This window comes from Panthera tigris, chromosome A3 (assembly GCF_018350195.1).
Source record: "Panthera tigris isolate Pti1 chromosome A3, P.tigris_Pti1_mat1.1, whole genome shotgun sequence".
NCBI lineage: Eukaryota > Metazoa > Chordata > Mammalia > Carnivora > Felidae > Panthera > Panthera tigris.
In genome coordinates, this window is record NC_056662.1 from 18,633,714 (window position 1) to 18,651,973 (window position 18,260).

Below are 18,260 nucleotides of genomic sequence, written 5' to 3' on the forward strand. Positions count from 1 at the left end.
TCCCCATGTTCAGGGTATCAGTGTGATCTTTCATAGAGTCTACCACTGCAGTGCTATGAATAGATGTGCAGGAGAGTGTAGTGAAGGTTGGAATAGCCCGGTAATCAGTCATTAAAATCAGAGTGGGGCAGGTGAACAGGTCTCATTTCCCTGGACAGGTGAAGAAACTGCAGTCTATCCTAAAACCAATGATGCTTCGGCGGCTGAAAGATGATGTGGAAAAGAACCTTGCTCCTAAACAGGAGACGATCATTGAAGTAGAGCTCACCAATATCCAGAAAAAGTACTACCGTGCCATCCTGGAGAAGAACTTTTCCTTCCTGACCAAGGGGGCAAATCAACACAATATGCCCAATCTCATCAACACCATGATGGAGCTGAGAAAGTGCTGTAACCATCCCTACCTGATCAATGGTGAGTCAGGGAAACAGGGAGCAACTCGGGCCTGGTGTTGTGTGCCAAAAGCTGGTAATAACCGACAGTCTTAGGTATTGAGTTCCATTAGATGCTAGGATGTATGTTTGCTCACCTTTTTATGAAGCGTGAAACTGAGGCTCAAAGAGGTTGGTAGATCTGGGTAAGCCATCTAGCAGTGAGTGCACAGAGCTAAGTTCTGAACCTGCCTCTACCAACTCTCTGCCCTCAGAAGATGGATAGCACTCAGCAGCCTGCTGCCCTTTATTTACTTGCAGTCTGGCCCACACTGTGCACTTTGGGACAGAAAACTATCACTTAGCTGAATAAATGATCGCCATGCAGAGACTAAAACTCTCCGCAGATGAATTAACAGTTAACTATATTAAGTAGAGAACATGTTGGAAGCTTTTTTTTACATAAAACTTTCTGATAAAATTTTAAATAAAAGGTGGCTTGGATTTGCCTGTAGCTAGTTTTTGTGATGTCGAGAGGTATGTCTTTTTGTCAGCTCTCTGTGGAGATTCTTTACTTGCATGGGTCAGCTTGGTATCTCAAGTTCTTTCTCTCCTTGGTGAGATTTCCCAGGAAAGCAAAGCACCTGTGTTCTCTGCAAAATGGCCCTGCTGCCACTGCAGCCCCTCTGCTGCGGGCGCAGACCAGGTATGCACCACAGCACTGCCTCACCAACCGGCCTGCTGGTCCAGGACCTAGGAATTCACCTCATTTTTCTAGGACCCGTAAAGCAGAGAGCAGCTTTTATCCTCATAGTTTGTTCAAGGAATAGTTTTGTCCCATTCCTTTTCAGGGGCAGAGGAGAAAATTCTGGAAGATTTCCGAAAAACCCACAGCCCCGATGCCCCTGACTTTCAGCTGCAGGCCATGATTCAAGCAGCAGGGAAGTTGGTGCTGATTGATAAACTGCTCCCTAAGCTGATTGCAGGTGGTCACAAAGTCCTCATCTTCTCGCAGATGGTGCGCTGCCTCGATATCCTGGAAGATTATCTCATCCAGAGAAGGTGAGAACCTGTGTCAGAGCTGTTCATCAGAAGCTGCAGGCAGTTCCCTGTTTTGATACCTTTTTGATTCATGCAGAAATTATGCTGTAACAACAACAAAGCATTCAAACACGGAGAAAAGGAATCTCCTCCTAAAGACTGACTGAAATTCAGAGTTAAATCCCGTGACCAAGTATGCCCAGTTTTAACTGCCTAAAGTGAACGCTGCAGCCGATGATGTGGAGCCCTTGCTTTGCTTAAAAAAGAAATTTTACATGTTTATTTATATTCTCTCTAGTTGTAAGACACGGAATTCAAAAGCATTAGAGAAGGTTAAGAAAACAACGTATTTCCTTTTTTATTTTTTGCTTAATAATGATGAGAGAAATATATCCTGGAAAACATCCCTGTATCAAGTTGCTAAGAGTATAAGCTGACAGCCCACAAAAAAAGAACTTGGGGACACTTTCTGTCCTTTGTCAGAAAACCTTCTAAGGTTTTATGATACACTAGCTATAGCATTCCAGTCTGTTGTCTTGTTCATACTCCTGTTAATTCCTTGAGTCCAAGTCCCATTACTCACGCAGGTGAACAGTCTGTGGGGTTATGTTATATGGGTTGTTTGGATTCATGTGGGTTCTACTTTGTTCCTTTATCCAGTGAACATTATGTTTCCAGTCACTGGGACACAGCAATGATCCGAAGATGATAAGTTGATTTTTAAGAATTTATGCAATGAGAAAAGACTTAAGGTCATAGAAACTATTAGTTTTCGCATTGCTGAGTTTAAAGGAAATCTTTGTTTTCATATACTAATTATAGCAAATCTCAGTTGTCTTAAATATCCTTGAAAATTCTGTTTGCTTTTATAACATTTATAGAAAGAGTATTAAAACAAATGACAGATTCAACTATGGGATACGCTGACATTTAATGTTACATGAATAATTCTCAAATCAAATTAGACAATAAAAAGAATTTCTCAGAGCCCTGTAGTGGAGGTCTTTAGGTAGAGAATTCTTGAGACTTACATTATTTTTTTCTTTGAGGAATTTATAATGAGTAAATCGAAACTAGTGAAAGTAGTTTCATATTTTGTAAATTCACTATAGATTAGGAACCCATTTCCAGAACACTTGCTTTTTATAAATATATATATTATCTTCCTTTTCAAAATATATACAACTACTAGTGTGCAGTTTGGCTTTTTTTAGAGAACCCCTCCAAAATGAGTAACAGATAGAGTAACTGATAGACTGAGTAATAATAGAATAGAACTAATAGAACTAATAGAATGAGTAACTAATAGACTTTTGCTAAGTACAGATGTCTCTACTTAGCACCCTTTTATGCTAGTTTTCCTTAGCATTTATTGCTCATTTTATTTTCAAGTTATTTACGTATTCCAATTTCTCTTGAATATATGGACATACATAACACCACTACTGGCTCAGAGCTCCCACTCATACTCAGGGAGTTATCTTCTACGTTGCACATGCAAACATTTAGTTTCGTTGTCAATTTTATATATTCTCCTTTTTATTTAATGTATCATGGATTTTTCTTTAAACTCATTTCCCCACAATATAGTTTTGATAATATTCTTTCTCATAGGTTGTTCCCAGTTTTTCAGCATTTTCAGGAACTCTGTAGCTATCCCTTTACAGTCATTGTGAATGTTTCCAGTTATTACCTTAGGCTAAATTCTGATTTTAAAAAGCATTTGGTACATATTTCCAAAACACCCTCTAGAAAGATATTTTTATTTTTATGCCTTTCAGCAGTGTATGAGAATGCTTTTTCCCCCCTCATTCTCTGATTAATACTGTTTTTGCTGCTTAATCTTAACTAATTCAATAAGCCAAAATCATCTGGTTTTAATTTGTATTTCTGATTAATAATGAGAGTAAATATTTTCCCATATATATATTAGCTATTTGTATTTTTGTGTGCTTGAATTGATCATTCATGTTCTTTCTCCATTTTCTGTTGCTCTTTGCCTTTTTATTTATAAGAACTATTTGTTTACTTAAGAATATAGCACAGGGACACCAAGGTGGCTCAGTCGGTTAAGCCTCCGACTTCGGCTCAGGTCATCATCTCACAGCTTGTGAGCTTGAGCCCTGTGTGGGGCTCTGTGCTGACAGCTCAGAGCCTGGAGCCTGCTTCCGATTCTGTGTCTCCCCCTCTGTCTGCCCCTCCCCTACTCATGCTCACGTGCTCTCATACACGTGCTCTCTCTCTCAAAAAATAAGTAAACATTAAAAAAAAAAAAAAAAGAATAGAGCACAAATACTTCCCCAGTGTTGTTTTTGACTTTTTGTTTATGGGTGTGAGTTTTTGTTTATTTTATTTTTAGAAGTTTTAAATTTTGAAATAGTCAAAACTTGCAGTCTTAAAGCAGCTTTGTATAAACTTAAATGCTTATTTATGCTTAAAGGTAAGGTTAAATACTTAAATTCATGGGTTTGAAAACCATGCAATTATATAAATATTCTCAAGTATTTTCTTTACACTTTTTTTTGTGGTTTCTTCACCCCAGCAGCATCCAGCAGGGTTCTTCTGGCCTTAATATCATGGTTACTTTTCTCTCTTTTTTTTTTTTTTATTAAAAAAAAATTTTTTTTAATGTTTATTTATTATTGAAAGAGAGAGACAGAGCACGAGCATGGGAGGGGCAGAGAGAGAGGAACACACAGAATCTGAAACAGGCTCCAGGCTCCGGCTGCCTGCACAGAGCCCGACGTGGGGCTCGAACTCGCAAACTGCAAGATCATGACCTGAGCCGAAGTTGGATGCTTAACCAACTGAGCCACCCAGGCGCCCCACTTTTCTCTTTTTAATTTAGCTTTTATTTCCAGCAAAGTTATACATGCACATAATTTAGGGAACCAAATTGTTCTGTTAGACTTTTAAAAAAGTGCCTTTCCTGATAGCACCCTTCCCTCCCAGCCCGTTTTTCCAGCCCCAGAAACAATGACTTTAAGTCCTTTATGCTGTTTCTTTTGGGATTTATAGCCATACCTAAGTAATGTTAGTAGTTGTAATATCTTGATGATGCTTAGTTTTAGGTGTTACCTGTTCCCACTATGGAAGATGAGCATTTATCTTTTCTCATTGCCCCTCATAACCACCACACGACTTACACAAATGCTGAGTGATAGCTCTGACCTATAGTATGCTGTTTACATTTTTTTCTCTCACAGTTTTTATTTTTCATGAAGCTAAAAATTCTCCTTTCATTTTATTGCCTGTTTTTCTATTTCCTTATTATAATTTCAGCTCCAGAATTGACCCTGGTTGTCTAAATCTCCTCTTGTTACGTTCAAGCCTGTCCGCTTCCTGGGCTCAGAGCCGCTTCTGGTGGGGCTGCTCGTCCTGCATGCTCTGGCCAAGTGCTCTTCCCACCTGGTACACGTTGCCACCTGGGCTCTCCCTTCCTTCATCACACTGACAAGTTCCTTTCCTTCCCTCTGGAATAAAACCTCCTTGGTGAATCTCGTGTATGGCTTTGGGGAGCTTCTGAGGAAGGGTGAATGATAAATGCATGTGGAGACTGTCTGGAATGTTCGCAGTCTGCTCTCCTTGAGTAACAGTTTGGGTTTAGGATTGGAGGTTAGAAATCCTTTCCCCACAGAATTTTAAGGTTTTAGTCCACTGTCTTCTAGCTTCCATGGTTGCTGCTTAGAAGTTCAGAGCCCTTGTGCTTCCTGGTCTGTGTATGTGACATGTATTTCTATTCGGAAGCATTGATTTATCCTCTTTGTCCCAGATCTGTGGAATTGCACAGCGAACTGTCCTTTGTATGGGATCTGTTGACCTGGATACCGAACAGGTCTTTCTCATTTGAAATCTGTGTTCCTTCAGTTCTGGAAAGTTTATATTTTATCTTCCACTTTAAAAATTTTTGTTTTGTTTTTTTGTATTTTGTTCATTTTGTGGTTGTCATTTGCTGGAGGGCTGGTGTGTTAGGAACTTCTGCCTCCATACCAGAAGCAGAGGCTCTGTGTTTCAGATCAGAGGCTTTCCTTTCATGTCTGGTCTTAGCTGGCAGATGGTGGGCTGGTTAGAAGCTCTGGGTATGTGGGCCAGGCTGTTGACTGTGGGTTTTACTCTCCATATATGAACACTATCCATCTAACTGGATCATCTCATTGGGGAACCTCCAGTGTCTGTATTTTGGGGGTGTTTCTCTTCCTGTCTTCTGCCTAGAGGATGGGAGCTTGATTGTAATGGGAGCCAGTTGTGAGGAACGGGTGGCGAGAAATAGGGAGTTCTCAGTCTCTCGCTCTTCCCTTTTTTCAGTATAGTACCTCTAATGGTGCTTGGTGTCTCCTGGGGAGAGAGGGCTAAAGGTCTTCTATTTTGCCCTCTTCAAGGTTGGGGTGGGTGATCTGTAGGCTGATACTTTCACAAACACTCAGCCAGTTCCTCTGTTTTAGACTCTTTGCATCCCCATTTTCAGGGTTACCTGGTGCCACCAATGCACGATCCCTTTGGACATTCAGTATTGAATTATTTCTCATCTGAGAATCTTTCCCTAGATTTCTTTGTTTTTTTTCTTTTTCTTTTCTTTTCTTTTCTTTTCTTTTCTTTTCTTTTTTTTTTACATTTCAGTCTTCAGTCTTTCTGTAATTTTGGTAAATGGCATATAATGAATGTCTAATTTATTCCCAAATGTGTCTCATTTTTTATTCAATAATTCCTCCATTCATATAAAACACTGTCCATAAAATATACTGAAATACTATTTATGCTGGGTGTGTGTCTAACCTTTGTATTCTTTTGATCATTATTTCTATTCCTTTGCTCATGTATTATTGCAGATAAACTTCAGAATTATTCTTTTTTAATCTATCTCTGACTACAGTCTCTGACTACAGAAAAAGTATATATGTATGTGGGTACACACACGTGCACATTTGTGTTTATGTATACATATATCCATTGGTTGGGATTTTGATTGGCTTTTATACATTTAGTAGGACAGGATTGACATCTTTGCAAAACTGAAGAATCTGCTATTTACTGCACGTATTCAGGTATTCCATATACACTGTTGGTTCACTAAATATTTATGACATGCCTGCCTTGTGCTAGAACCTCTGGAGGTGTTAGGGACATGGTGAACAAACCAACATGGCGCCTAGAGTCATGTTGCCAAGTCCTACATATTTCTTTCTCTGAGCCTAATCCTAAGTATTCTGTATGTGTATGGCTATTGTGAGTGGGATTCTGGTTATTACTGAGAGATGAGAAAGTTTTTCATTTTCCTTCAGGCCTTCTGAGGTCAGCATTTCCTGTTGTGCCAAAAAACATGTCACTACCCCCCCCCTTCCCAAAACAAAGCACACAGGTTTTCTAGACTGCCACCTGCTTCTTGTTGAAATTTGACAGTGACTGAGAATTACAGTTTGATGAGCCACATAAACTCCTAGGGATTTTGTTCAAAATATAGTTGACTCAGAGGGTTAATTGCTGCACTGATGTTTTGTGTGAAAATTTTTTTGATGTCTGATTTCTTCATTCAGACTTGCTAGCCTTCAAGATGTTCTTTGTTCTTGAGCCTTGTTGCCTCTCCAGCTGTCAGTTTGGTTTTGGTCCCGTTTAATTTCATGCCATATTCTCATACAGGGGTGAGGGCATAGCCAAGGGATCTGGCTCAGGAGTGAGGGGAGTGAGGAACAGTTTAAAAGAGCTCAAATAATGGGATGGGTTTTTAGTTTTGTGTTCTTTGAAAGCACTTCCTCGAAACTGAACAAGTAATGGAAATGAGAATTAATGTTCCAGTCATCCTGCACAATTTCTGAAACTGTTCTTATATCATAGCTGGCAAAACAGTATAGTTTTATGGGAATTTTTTCCCTGGCTGACGGTTGAGCTGTAGCATCACTGTAGCATCACGATTGATTTTTCCTCCTCTTTAACGCTGTGCTAATTCCCTGCCTCCCTCGATCTATGGGCTTCTAACTTCTCTCTGATGGCTAGAGGTGTCTTGTCAAAGAACACGAATCCTCTGTGCCTGCAGCATTAATTGCTCACATGTATGCTGGTGGGGGTGGTGGCATCTCTCATTTAATTGAATCTCAACCTTGTCCTCTGGCTCCAAATCCTGTACTTCTGTCATATCACCCACATGCCCAAATTTCTGAGTACTCAGTGCAGGTTCTCAGTGTACTGGTTTATCAAAACCATGTTGGTACCTATAGTGTCTTCTTCCACCTTCCACTAGAGTTATCACCTTCCTAAATTTACTGGTGTCTCTTATTTATCTTTAATTTTCTCTTTTAAGTTTTTAAAAAAAATGTTTTGAGTTTATTTTTGAGAGAGAGACCATGTGAGTGGGGGAGGGGCAGAGAGAGAAAGGGAGAGAGAATTCCAAGCAGGCTCTGCACCATCAGCACAGAGCCCAATGTGGGGCTCGAATCCACGAAACCAAGAGACCATGCCTGAGCCGAAACCAAGAGTCAGATGCTTAACCGATTGAGATACCGAGGTGCCCCTTTAAAATTTTTCTTTAAATTCTTTTATTTTTGTCTCTTTTAAGTTTTTAGGGCAGTCTTTCCATTCTCCTGCATTGAAATGTAGGGTACAATATGAAGGCCATACAGCAAACTGGTTAAGAATATGGACTTTGAGGGGCGCCTGGGTGGCTCAGTTGGTTAAGCATCCAACTTTGGCTCCGGTCATGATCTCATGTTTCATGAGTTCGAGCCCCATGTTGGGCTTTGTGCTAACAGCTCGGAGCCTGGAGCCTGTTTCGGATTCTGTGTCTCCTTCGCTGTATGCCCCTCCTCTGCTCACACTCTTTCTCTCTCTCTCTCTCTCTCTCCCTCTCTCTCTCTCTCTCTCTCTCTCAAAAAATAAATAATAAACATTAAAAAAAGTTTTTTTTAAAGAATGTGGACTTTGAGTCCAGTGGATCTCAGTTCAAGCCACTCACCTGCTCAGTGACTGAGCAAATTAGTTTGCTTGTATGGGGTTTTATTGTTTTCGTTTTGGAAGTTTCCTAGAGTCTAAAATAGGGATGATAAGAAAAACATCCCTTAGGATTATCATGAGGTGTTATAAAGTGATGGTGCAGATCGAGTGTGTATCACGGTGCCTGGCTGGCTGGCAAGTAGCTTGATGCTTAAGAGCTTGCTACTAATACTACTGCTGTGGCTGCTATTAATGAGAATGACCATTATATCTAGCTGCCTTGTGGTTTTATAGAATTTAGGCATACAGCCTTCACTTTTATCTTGACACAGCTCTTCCTAGTCTGCCCTTATAGAAGTCATCACCTCCTGTTTTATTTGCTTCTGTAGTCCCACATATTATTCTTACGTTTATTACATTAAAAAGGAAGAAAAAGGAAAAAATCCACACCTATAATTCCAGGTGTTGATGCACTGTAGCTTTGTAAAAGGAAGACCCCCTTTTCACTTGGTTCTTTGCTTTATATTTGTCCTTATGAGTCTGAGTTGGTCCGGTTTCTCTACATATTGTTTCCTTGGGTGGTTTCTTTACATGGATTTTCCTTTTCTTCAAGGAAGTCAGGATTATATAGCCAAACTCCATTTTCTAGAACCACACAGAGACCCTAAAGTGTCTGTCTATCCTTATTCCCTTACCACTTATTTATCTGAGGTTTTAGGGATCCGATTTCCCAAGTTCTGGGCTACTGATAAGGTTTCTGTCAGGATTCGTGTTCTTGGCTGTTGTTGAGTCCAGGGTGACTTGATCCTTTCCTTACGAGGTTCCTTTTAGTTATACTTTATAAACCATTTCCTGCTCAGGGTAAATAAGAAAAGAATTAGGTGCTCAGCAGCTGTCCACCTTGCTACCGTATTTTAGCTCTGTATTAATCACATGATTCCATCATAAAGATCCCTTCTGTGTATGTTTATTGGATGGACAGGTAGTAATGCACTCCCATAGCAGTTTTATTTTTATTCTCCTTCCTTTTACCCTCTCCTCCACCGTGCTTTTCGCCCTTGTTTCCACACAGGTATGTGCCTTCTTAATGATTGTTAGCTTTGCTTCCTCGTTTTATTTTCCTCAAAGAAGTCCTCAGTTTTTGTCCCCCAACCCCCAACACAGCTCAGAAACCTTCCCTGTGGTTTATCTGCGTGGCAGTGTACTGCCTGGGAGAAGTGACAGACTGGAAATGACCAGCCCAGACGCACAAGGACTGTCTGTCAGTACAGTCTGCTTCCCATTTTCACTTTACCCTGTAGCAGCTACACACTGATTTGAACTTTGATTCCTTAAGAGCACTACTAAAAGTAGGTGTTTGAGGCTTTTGTTTGCTTTTCCTGGTTCTAGGATTAGATTCAGTGCAAGTAAAAACTGGGAAATACCAGAGAATAAGTTGCTCAGGCTGTGGGGACTGATATTTTATGTTCACAATTCTTCTAGTCCCTTAGTTTGTGGTTGACACTTTTGGTTTGGTTTGGTTTGGTTTTTGTTGGCTTGTTTTGGTGGGGGGTACGTTTCACAATGCGGTTTTAGGTGTCTGCCCTGCTGAATATGTGGGCTGGGGGTGGGGGGTGGGACTCCTTGTGGACTGCTCTAGTTTAGTCCCAATGTAGAAGCGAGGGATTAAGGCCATGGGTCAACAGCTTCCTGCGTTGTTTGCTGCTCTCCATTGAAGTCATGATTAACACCTGGGCTTTCGTTCGTTTGGGTCCCCTCAGATACACCTATGAGCGAATTGATGGGCGAGTACGGGGAAACCTGCGCCAGGCAGCCATCGACCGGTTCTGTAAGCCAGACTCAGACCGCTTTGTCTTTCTTCTGTGCACCAGAGCGGGAGGCCTGGGGATCAATCTCACGGCTGCTGATACCTGCATCATATTTGATTCAGACTGGAACCCACAAAATGACTTGCAGGTAACCATTAGGATGATTGCTGTTTGCCTTAGCTGCCCCTGCATCTAAGAACATCACGATAGGGCCTGGCTTGCTAGAGAGTGTCTGCCATGCTCCATGCTAGGGTATCAGCTGGACCGCAGGCTTTTAGGGCCTCGGCCAGGGGGTGAAACTCAACGAAAAGTAAATGTCACCCTTTCCCACTAATCAGAGAGTGGTTCTTTTTGCTTTAAACCAAATGGTTTTTCACAATGGTAACCTCCAGATAAAGAATAGAGCTATTTATTATCAGACATAAAGAAAAATATTAAGCTTGACTAATCCTCTAATTTTTGACATGTAGATTGATTCAGGCATTTTCATTGGTTGGTTTGTTAGATGGTCTTCTGTCCTAGATAGTAAAGGAGACACCTAACCCCAGGTTCCGTTGTGTGGCCAGGGTGACAGGCACCCTCCCTAGTTCACTTGCTGTCTACCTAATCTGCATATTAGAGATTCTGTGTGCCCAGTTGAGTGAATTTGCAGACATGTTTGTTAGTTTTAACCAGACTAGATAATTGGTGGCTTTAAAAGATTCTCGTAAAGATTGGAGTTAATACAGTTTTTTTAAAAAAGCATAAACAAGAAAAAGAGCTAACAGTTCTCTGGATCAGAGTTCTTTTTTTAAATATTTTTTTTTTTTAATTTTTTTTTTCAACGTTTTTTTATTTATTTTTGGGACAGAGAGAGACAGAGCATGAACGGGGGAGGGGCAGAGAGAGAGGGAGACACAGAATCGGAAACAGGAAACAGGCTCCAGGCTCCGAGCCATCAGCCCAGAGCCTGACGCGGGGCTCGAACTCACGGACCGCGAGATCGTGACCTGGCTGAAGTCGGACGCTTAACCGACTGCGCCACCCAGGCGCCCCTGGATCAGAGTTCTTTATCCACCCTGCTTCAAAGTAAAAACAGTAGCATGCTGGCCAGATAGGACAGTATGTCTGCTAAAAGGATTCTAACTTGTCAAGAATACCATTTCTAGATTTACCTCCCATTTTCATTAATGATCAACTCTGCCCTAAGTATATATTGAATGCTGGGATATTGCTAATGCCAATATGGCGAGTGGGGAGGGTGGTGGGTGGCTCAGAACCTTTTTCATGATACAGGTGATTGATAAAAGAAGGTTGGAGGCTGCTGTGCCACAAAACAGAAGAGGTGCCTTAGGGGATGCTGCAAGGGAACACACGCTGGGAAAGGAGCTCAGCTGGGGGCATTTTACCCACCACTTCACAGTCATTTGGCTTTGCCTTTTTCATTTAATGAGTTTCCAAATAAAATTTTGTTTGAAGAAAGCAGTCTACTAGATGGCAGTTTAAATTATTAAATTGGTGACAATTGGCTGAAACCCACGGGGGGGGGGGGGGGGGACTCATTTGTAAACCAAATTGTGTGGCACTGTTTCAACATCCAACTTCAAAGAAAATCAGTGGACATGACTAGTTCCCCATCAGGCCTTTCTACTGGTGAAGGGGTATTTGGGTCAAAGGTGAGTTGCTAGATATAACGAATAACCAATTTTTAAAGGAATGCTATACTCAGCACTAACATAAAAATAAACAAAAGTTAGTATTTGATTAGGTAACTAGCAAGAACTTAATTAGGTAGTGATATAGATTAGGTGGTGCAGAACTGTTGCCCATTGGCTAGCCAGTTTCAAGTAGTTTTATTGGAATACAGCCACACCCATCCGTATACATATGATCTCTGGTGCTGTCATGTTACAGTGACAGAGTATCGGAATGGAGACCATAGCCCGCAACATCTCAGATATTCACTATTATAGAAGTTTGCTGACCCCGATACAGGTGATCTCCTAAGTCCAGTTCTGTGCTCCTTTGCAGTGCTCATCTGACTATGAGGCTCGGTACCTGGCCAATTTGAGGCCATGGTAGCTGGATATGCCTGGAGGAATTTCCAGGAGGGAAATTGGAAACATAAGGCTGGCATTTGGAGGCAAGTCATGGTCAAGGCAGAGATTTGGGGATCACCATGCTTGATCTAGGTGAAATCCTAGACATTACCAGTTGCAGATAGGTGCCAATGCCAAGAGATAGGAAAGGGCAGAAACGAGAATGGTCAAGCCTGGTATAGAAGGTGAAGTCATTTGAGGTGATTGATTTGTATGTGTAGCAGCCGGAGGGGGTACGTGGGGCTGTCCAGAATTAGGGTCTGGGAAAAAGGGAGAAGCTTTGGAAAACCTGTTTTTAATGTCCACTGCTGGGGAACTGGCAAGAGATGAACAAAGGAATAGCAGCGAAGTCACATGGAAATTGGTCTGTGTGAGACTTCCAGTGGAGTCAGTCTCTGAACTTCCTCTAACGCTCCGCCTCAGTGAAGGAACAAAGACCACCAGCACTGCAGGCTATGCAGCGAGGGGACAAGAGCCAGGAACGTGGCAGAAGGTAAATGAGTGAGGGCCTCAGTGACAGTGGGAGCTGCAGGTCCCAGTTAGTTAGAAGTCCTCAACCCGTGGGCTCCAGACTGGCCACTGTGCCTTCTACATCTACTGCTCTCTGCTCTATTGTTGTCATTGTTATTTTCATGTAAAAGTTTTGTAACTTAGAGGGACCAGTCCTTTATTTTTGAAATGTCAGCCAGACTGGGGTAGAAATTAAAGGATTGGGAAGAGTAATGTTAGGGCAGGGAGGTGGGATCCATGTTAGTGGGGAGTGGGGCTGGGGGGCTGTGAGGAAGATGGGACAGAGAAAGGAAGGTCTAGTTCCGAGTCACCTGCAGAGATGGAGGTGGTGTGCTTGCTTGGCGCGGGAAGGAGCACGGGGCCTGGAGGCTGCCCACAGAACGGTGCATGCTCACCTTCCACCCTCTCCCTGCCATGTGCCCTCATAGCACAGGCTGTAAGTACGATGTCAGGGAGAGAGTCTGGACACTGGGACCCTGAGACCATCCCAGAACTACAGGTGAACGCAGCTGTGAACATCAGTGAGCTGTGTTCCTAACCCTAACAGTAGAAAACTTAACCGGACTGCTCCCCAGTACTATCCTTGCTAGTTACGTCATGTTAACTTACACACAATCATTCACACGTGTGTATATAATCTAATATTTTTGGTTAAATGCGTGAAAGCTTTCAGTCATCTGTAATTCTTCACGGTTATTGAAGAACTACAATTCCTGATCTGATAGATGATGATTGTATTTCTCTTGGGAGATGGCCTTGGCATAGAACACCTATCTGTGTGTAGACTGAGATGTATTCTGCCTGATATCAATGTCAGGGCCACAGATGGGAGAATCTCATTATGAATAGGGTCTCACGCCCTACCCTAGTGGGATTTCAGCATAGCTCCAGAGGTCCAAGTTCAGATGATAGAAAGTGTGAGTGTTCACTCTGGACTCAAACAGCCTGGAAAGATTTGGTGCAGTCCGTGGTTATCCCCAGGCAAGCCAGCATGGAGAAGCAGTGCCAATGTTAGGACGCTGTTTCTTGACTGATCCAAGGCAGACCCTCTCAGAGCGCTGGAAGTGAAGCCAACCTGAGTAGGGGAGGCTGGGCTCAGCTAAGTAGGCCTGAGGCCCTGAGAAGGGTCTGCAGACAACCAGCTTCCACAGCTAGAGAACATAGTTTCTTTCTCTGAGAAGTCAGCTGAAAGTCAGAGAGCAGTGTTACCATTTCTGGTACAGGCTTCATTATTCTCAAACATTCATTCGTTCAGCCTTCTCTTTTGACCATGTTGCTGGGGTTTTCTGTGCTGTGGGGATAGAATTAGGCTTAGGAATTGCTAGAGATTTTTTTTTTTTTTAATCTAGGTCTTCATAAAACAAATGACATCAAGTGTCACATGCTATTTCCTTTGGTCTTGTTAGAACCTGAGGAGTCCAGTAAGTTCTATCTGTCTTCCATGCCTAAATCTGAACCAGTGAAGAAATAGACACAGTAATACAGTGGAGGATCAAAAGATGAGCTTAATAGACTGTGAAGGTGGATTAGATGATACAGCTTGACCTGTAGCCAGAATGGGGCTCCCTCAGACTCCTGCGCTCGTACACCCTCATCACAGAGAACCACTGGCAGTCATCTGCAGAGCAGAGTCTGCCCACTCAGGACCACCAGTGACAGAAAAGACGAGGGGAAGGGGTGAGTCCACAGGAGCTCGGACTGGATCTTACGTTTCACTGATCAGTCAGGTCTCCTCCATTCAGGATAGGGAGAGGACAAGGAGGGTAGAGAGACAGACTCTCATGTTCCTGCCTGGGAGCAGACATTCCCTGTGGAAGTACGAGGAGAGGGAACTAGGACTCTTCCTATAGTATCTACTCTGGGAGCACTTCCCTCCCAAACCTTCCAGACAAGTGAAGTTCATTAGGATCTAGGGTAGGAACCAGGCACTGCTCAGGGATAACGAGAGAATAAAGTGACCACCAAAGGACTGCAGCAGTCTCCAAGGTGAATCAACTTGAGGTCCCTTTAATAAGCAGACCTTACCTGGAGGTCTCAGGTAAATGCTACCTGTTCTCTCTCACCTTGAATATGTCTATGTTAGTGTCCGTGTGTATAAGAAAATCAGGAGCGTAGATTCACTCTTTGTCACCTTTGTTTGGGAGGCACAGCTGTGACCCAGTCCTGGTGCGTCAGGTTTCCTGGAGCACCAAAACTAAGAAATGGCAAAGGGTGTTGACAGTAGCTTGAGGATGACGGAGAGCAGTGAAAAGCAGGTTTCTTGTCTCCCCTGCAGGAAGCCAGCAGTGCTACCAGCTCAGAGGTCAGAGACAGGCCTATGGGAGTAGGAAGGTACCAGAGTACCACGCATCCCCTCACCGAGACCATGAGCACCTTGCTTTCTCATTGCTCTGTGACACTCCTTCTCCTCTGGGAGCTTCCTGCTCTTTAAGGCCAGAGTTCCTGTGGGTTGGACTGGGTAACTGTGGTGGGTCCATAAGGTTCCTTGTCTGTCCTGTTGATAAGGTCCCTAAAAGGAGGATTCAGAAAGCATGGGAACAGGGCCACTGGCAGAGGGCACTGCCACAGGGGAATGCAGCAGCTGTCTGTCCACAAGATCTGGGAAGGGAGAGGGAATCCAGCCCTGACCTCAGAGAGCTAGATTCCACTGGCTTTACTTTTCTTTGCTGGAAGAAAGTTGGGAATTTGTGAATGTTCCATTGTGTAGTCCATTCGTTCAGTATTTGCTGAGCACTGGGACCTGCCAGGCATTGTTCAAAGGACTAGAGGCACAGCAGTGAGCAATACCAATGGTTAGTGCTCTCATGGAACTTCCATTTTTGTGGGATGACAAGGAAAAATAAATGAGGTAGTAACGGATCGCATACTTGTTACAAAGAAGTAAAACAGACTAAGAGGATGGCAAGGGTTGCAGGGTACCTGGGTGGCTCAGTCAGTTGAGCATCCGCCTCTTGATTTTGGCTCAGGTCACGATCCCAGGGTCGAGGGATCAAGCCCCACATCAGGCTCCATGCTGAGCGTGGATTCTCTTCTCTCCCTGGCTCTGCCCTTCTCCCCTGCTCTCACTCTCTCTCAGGCTCTCTACAGTTAAAAAAATAAAAAATAAAAGAATGGTGGAGGTTGGTGTCCTGACTTAGAGAGTGATCTAGGAAGGCTTCTTTAAGAGGGTGACATACGAGCAGAGAGACCTAACTACAAGGCAGTATCTCAAATACGAGATCAGAAGAATGTTACAGACCAAGGGAACAAAAAAAGGTGAGAATGAGCGTAGGTGGCACCCCTGAGGCAGATGGAATGGGCACTGACTACAGCGTCAACCCCAAATAAAGTGAGTCAGGTTTTTGAGTACGCTCCTATCTCTCCTTCCAGTGGCCTCTCCTTTTCACTCCCCACTTCTTTTTTGGCTGCCACAAAGCACCCTTTTGTTATGCTACCAACTTCTGTCTGCTTCCAGTAGTCAGCCAGCTCTTGACTGACTTATTGGCACATTTATTGAGCCCTAGACAGCAGGCCAGGCCCTGGGGAGACTACAGTGCCCAGGACTTTGGTTTGGGTGATAAATTGAGTCACATAGTAGAAATGGAGTGAGCAGGTATCTGTGCTATTCCCCCAAAATGTTTACATTTTAAGAGGGGATAATACCTTTCCCCAAGGAATAAATCTGGATCCGGAAACTTCCAATTCCAAAGCAGGCTTGCAAAGGAGATAGTTAGGGGAGGGCACCATCTAATGTATTCTGATTCCTACTGCAGGGAGAGCCCCTGAGTCCTCTTCTGCACAAGTAGTTGGCCTGTGGATACGCACTTTTAGAGTGCCAGAAGAAATGTAAAATTGTTGAACCCGAAATAAAATACTTGGGCAGAGAAGGTGGGCTAGGAAGCTATACCACTGTGCTAGACGTGGTTAGGTTCAGGTGGGACTATAGGCAATTGTGTTTAACTTCTCTGAAATGTGGATTTTCATTAAGGACCAAGTAGCATTTTAAAGTATTAAAGAAAATGTACTTTTAAAATGTAGCAAATGATTTGAAAAAGTAGTTATGGTCAAGAGAGGAGTCAGCGTTGTGCTTGGATCTTTGTACCAGCTATTTAATTTTTGTGTGGTTGTAAAAATGTAGGACAAGGTTTGCCAAGTTCTGGACTTGAAACTGACAATAGTGAGTCAGGGGCTGGTATCAATTTGAAATCTGTCACTGTTTGTTCAACTAAGCGGCTCCCCCTTCTTGCCATTGCAGTCCCTGGGATCTGTGCCTCGTTGGTTGTTTTTCATTTTCTGAACATCACTAGTTGTTTCTTGTAGGCCTGGCCGTGTTCGACTCAAATGTATTAATCAGTGAAGAACAAACTCTGAGCTTGCACGTCGTGCCTTGGGAGAGCGTGAGAACTCTGATTTTCCTGTGAGGGTGGGTAGCACCACTGCCTCCCGCCCCTGTGGCCTGCTCTAGAAGTTCTGCATTTACTCAGCTTTGCTGAGGATCTTGTTTGGACTTCGTTTCAGTTGCTGCCCTTGTTGCAAGTGTTCCTCTCTCTTTTTTTTTTTTTTAAACGTTTATTTATTTTTGAGACAGAGAGAGAGCAAAGCATGAACGGGGGAGGGTCAGAGAGAGAGGGAGACACAGAATCCGAAACAGGCTCCAGGCTCTGAGCAGTCAGCACAGAGCCTGACGCGGGGCTCGAACTCACGGACCGCGAGATCATGACCTGAGCCGAAGTCGGCCGCTTAACCGACTGAGCCACCCAGGCACCCCACAAGCGTTCCTCTCTTTACCACAGTGTTTTGTGTGTGAGTTCTGATCAGGGAAATAAGTAAGGCCTGTCCGTGAGATTTAGCTGTAAAATGATGAGTCTCTTAAATGTGATAGGAGTCACCCTTGTTATCTTTCAGGTAAGGCATTTCAGGAGAGCACGTGTTACCTCCTGGTGTCATTTAGCTGCTTGTGACAGTGACTCCCCCCCACTCCCCAGAACAGGTTTGTTTTTCTTAGTTAATGAGAAGTCTGGAGATGGCAGTCTGGGGCAAGGTGGCTTCACAGTGTCATCCAAGTCCCAGATTCCTTCTGTTTTCCTGCTCCACCATCCTCAGGGAGTGTGAGTTACAACCTCTTTGTTCCAAGATGGATACTTTGGACCAGACAGGAAAGATCAGGAAGGAAGGTGTGGTGCTTCTGTCAGGAGGGCAGGACTTTTCCAGATGTCCCCGATAGACTTCTGCTGTACCTCGTTGTCCAGGCTGTATTACTTTATCATCCCTGGGAGGCTGCAGATGGTTTCAGGTGAACACACTGCTGCCCTCTACAAGCATCAGGGTTCTGGGAGCAAGGAAGAAGGGGCATGTGGATAACAAGAAGGTAATTAGCAGCGTCTGCACTGATCCTGTATTGGACCTTTGCTCAGAACATTTTTTAAACTCCTTCTTGTAATTTGCCTACGATGTCAGATGATCCAGAGAAAGAAAATCAGTGTCACTACTTGTAGCCACCTATTATTAGTGCTTTATAGGTTCCATAAACCATATTAGTTACCTTGATCACT

General features: G+C 43.2%; 1 protein-coding gene across 7 annotated transcripts in view; it reads left to right on the forward strand.

Annotated features, from left to right (window-relative positions):
• The window catches only part of CHD6 (chromodomain helicase DNA binding protein 6), a 205,100-nt gene that overhangs the window by 122,890 nt on the left and 63,950 nt on the right, over positions 1–18,260 (forward strand). For all 7 annotated transcript variants that reach the window (XM_042980386.1, XM_042980390.1, XM_042980391.1 and 4 more), the window contains 3 exons: positions 159–414; positions 1,223–1,433; positions 10,094–10,289. In XM_042980386.1, the coding sequence (XP_042836320.1) occupies positions 159–414; positions 1,223–1,433; positions 10,094–10,289 (663 nt within the window). The remainder of the gene's footprint in view (positions 1–158; positions 415–1,222; positions 1,434–10,093; positions 10,290–18,260) is intronic.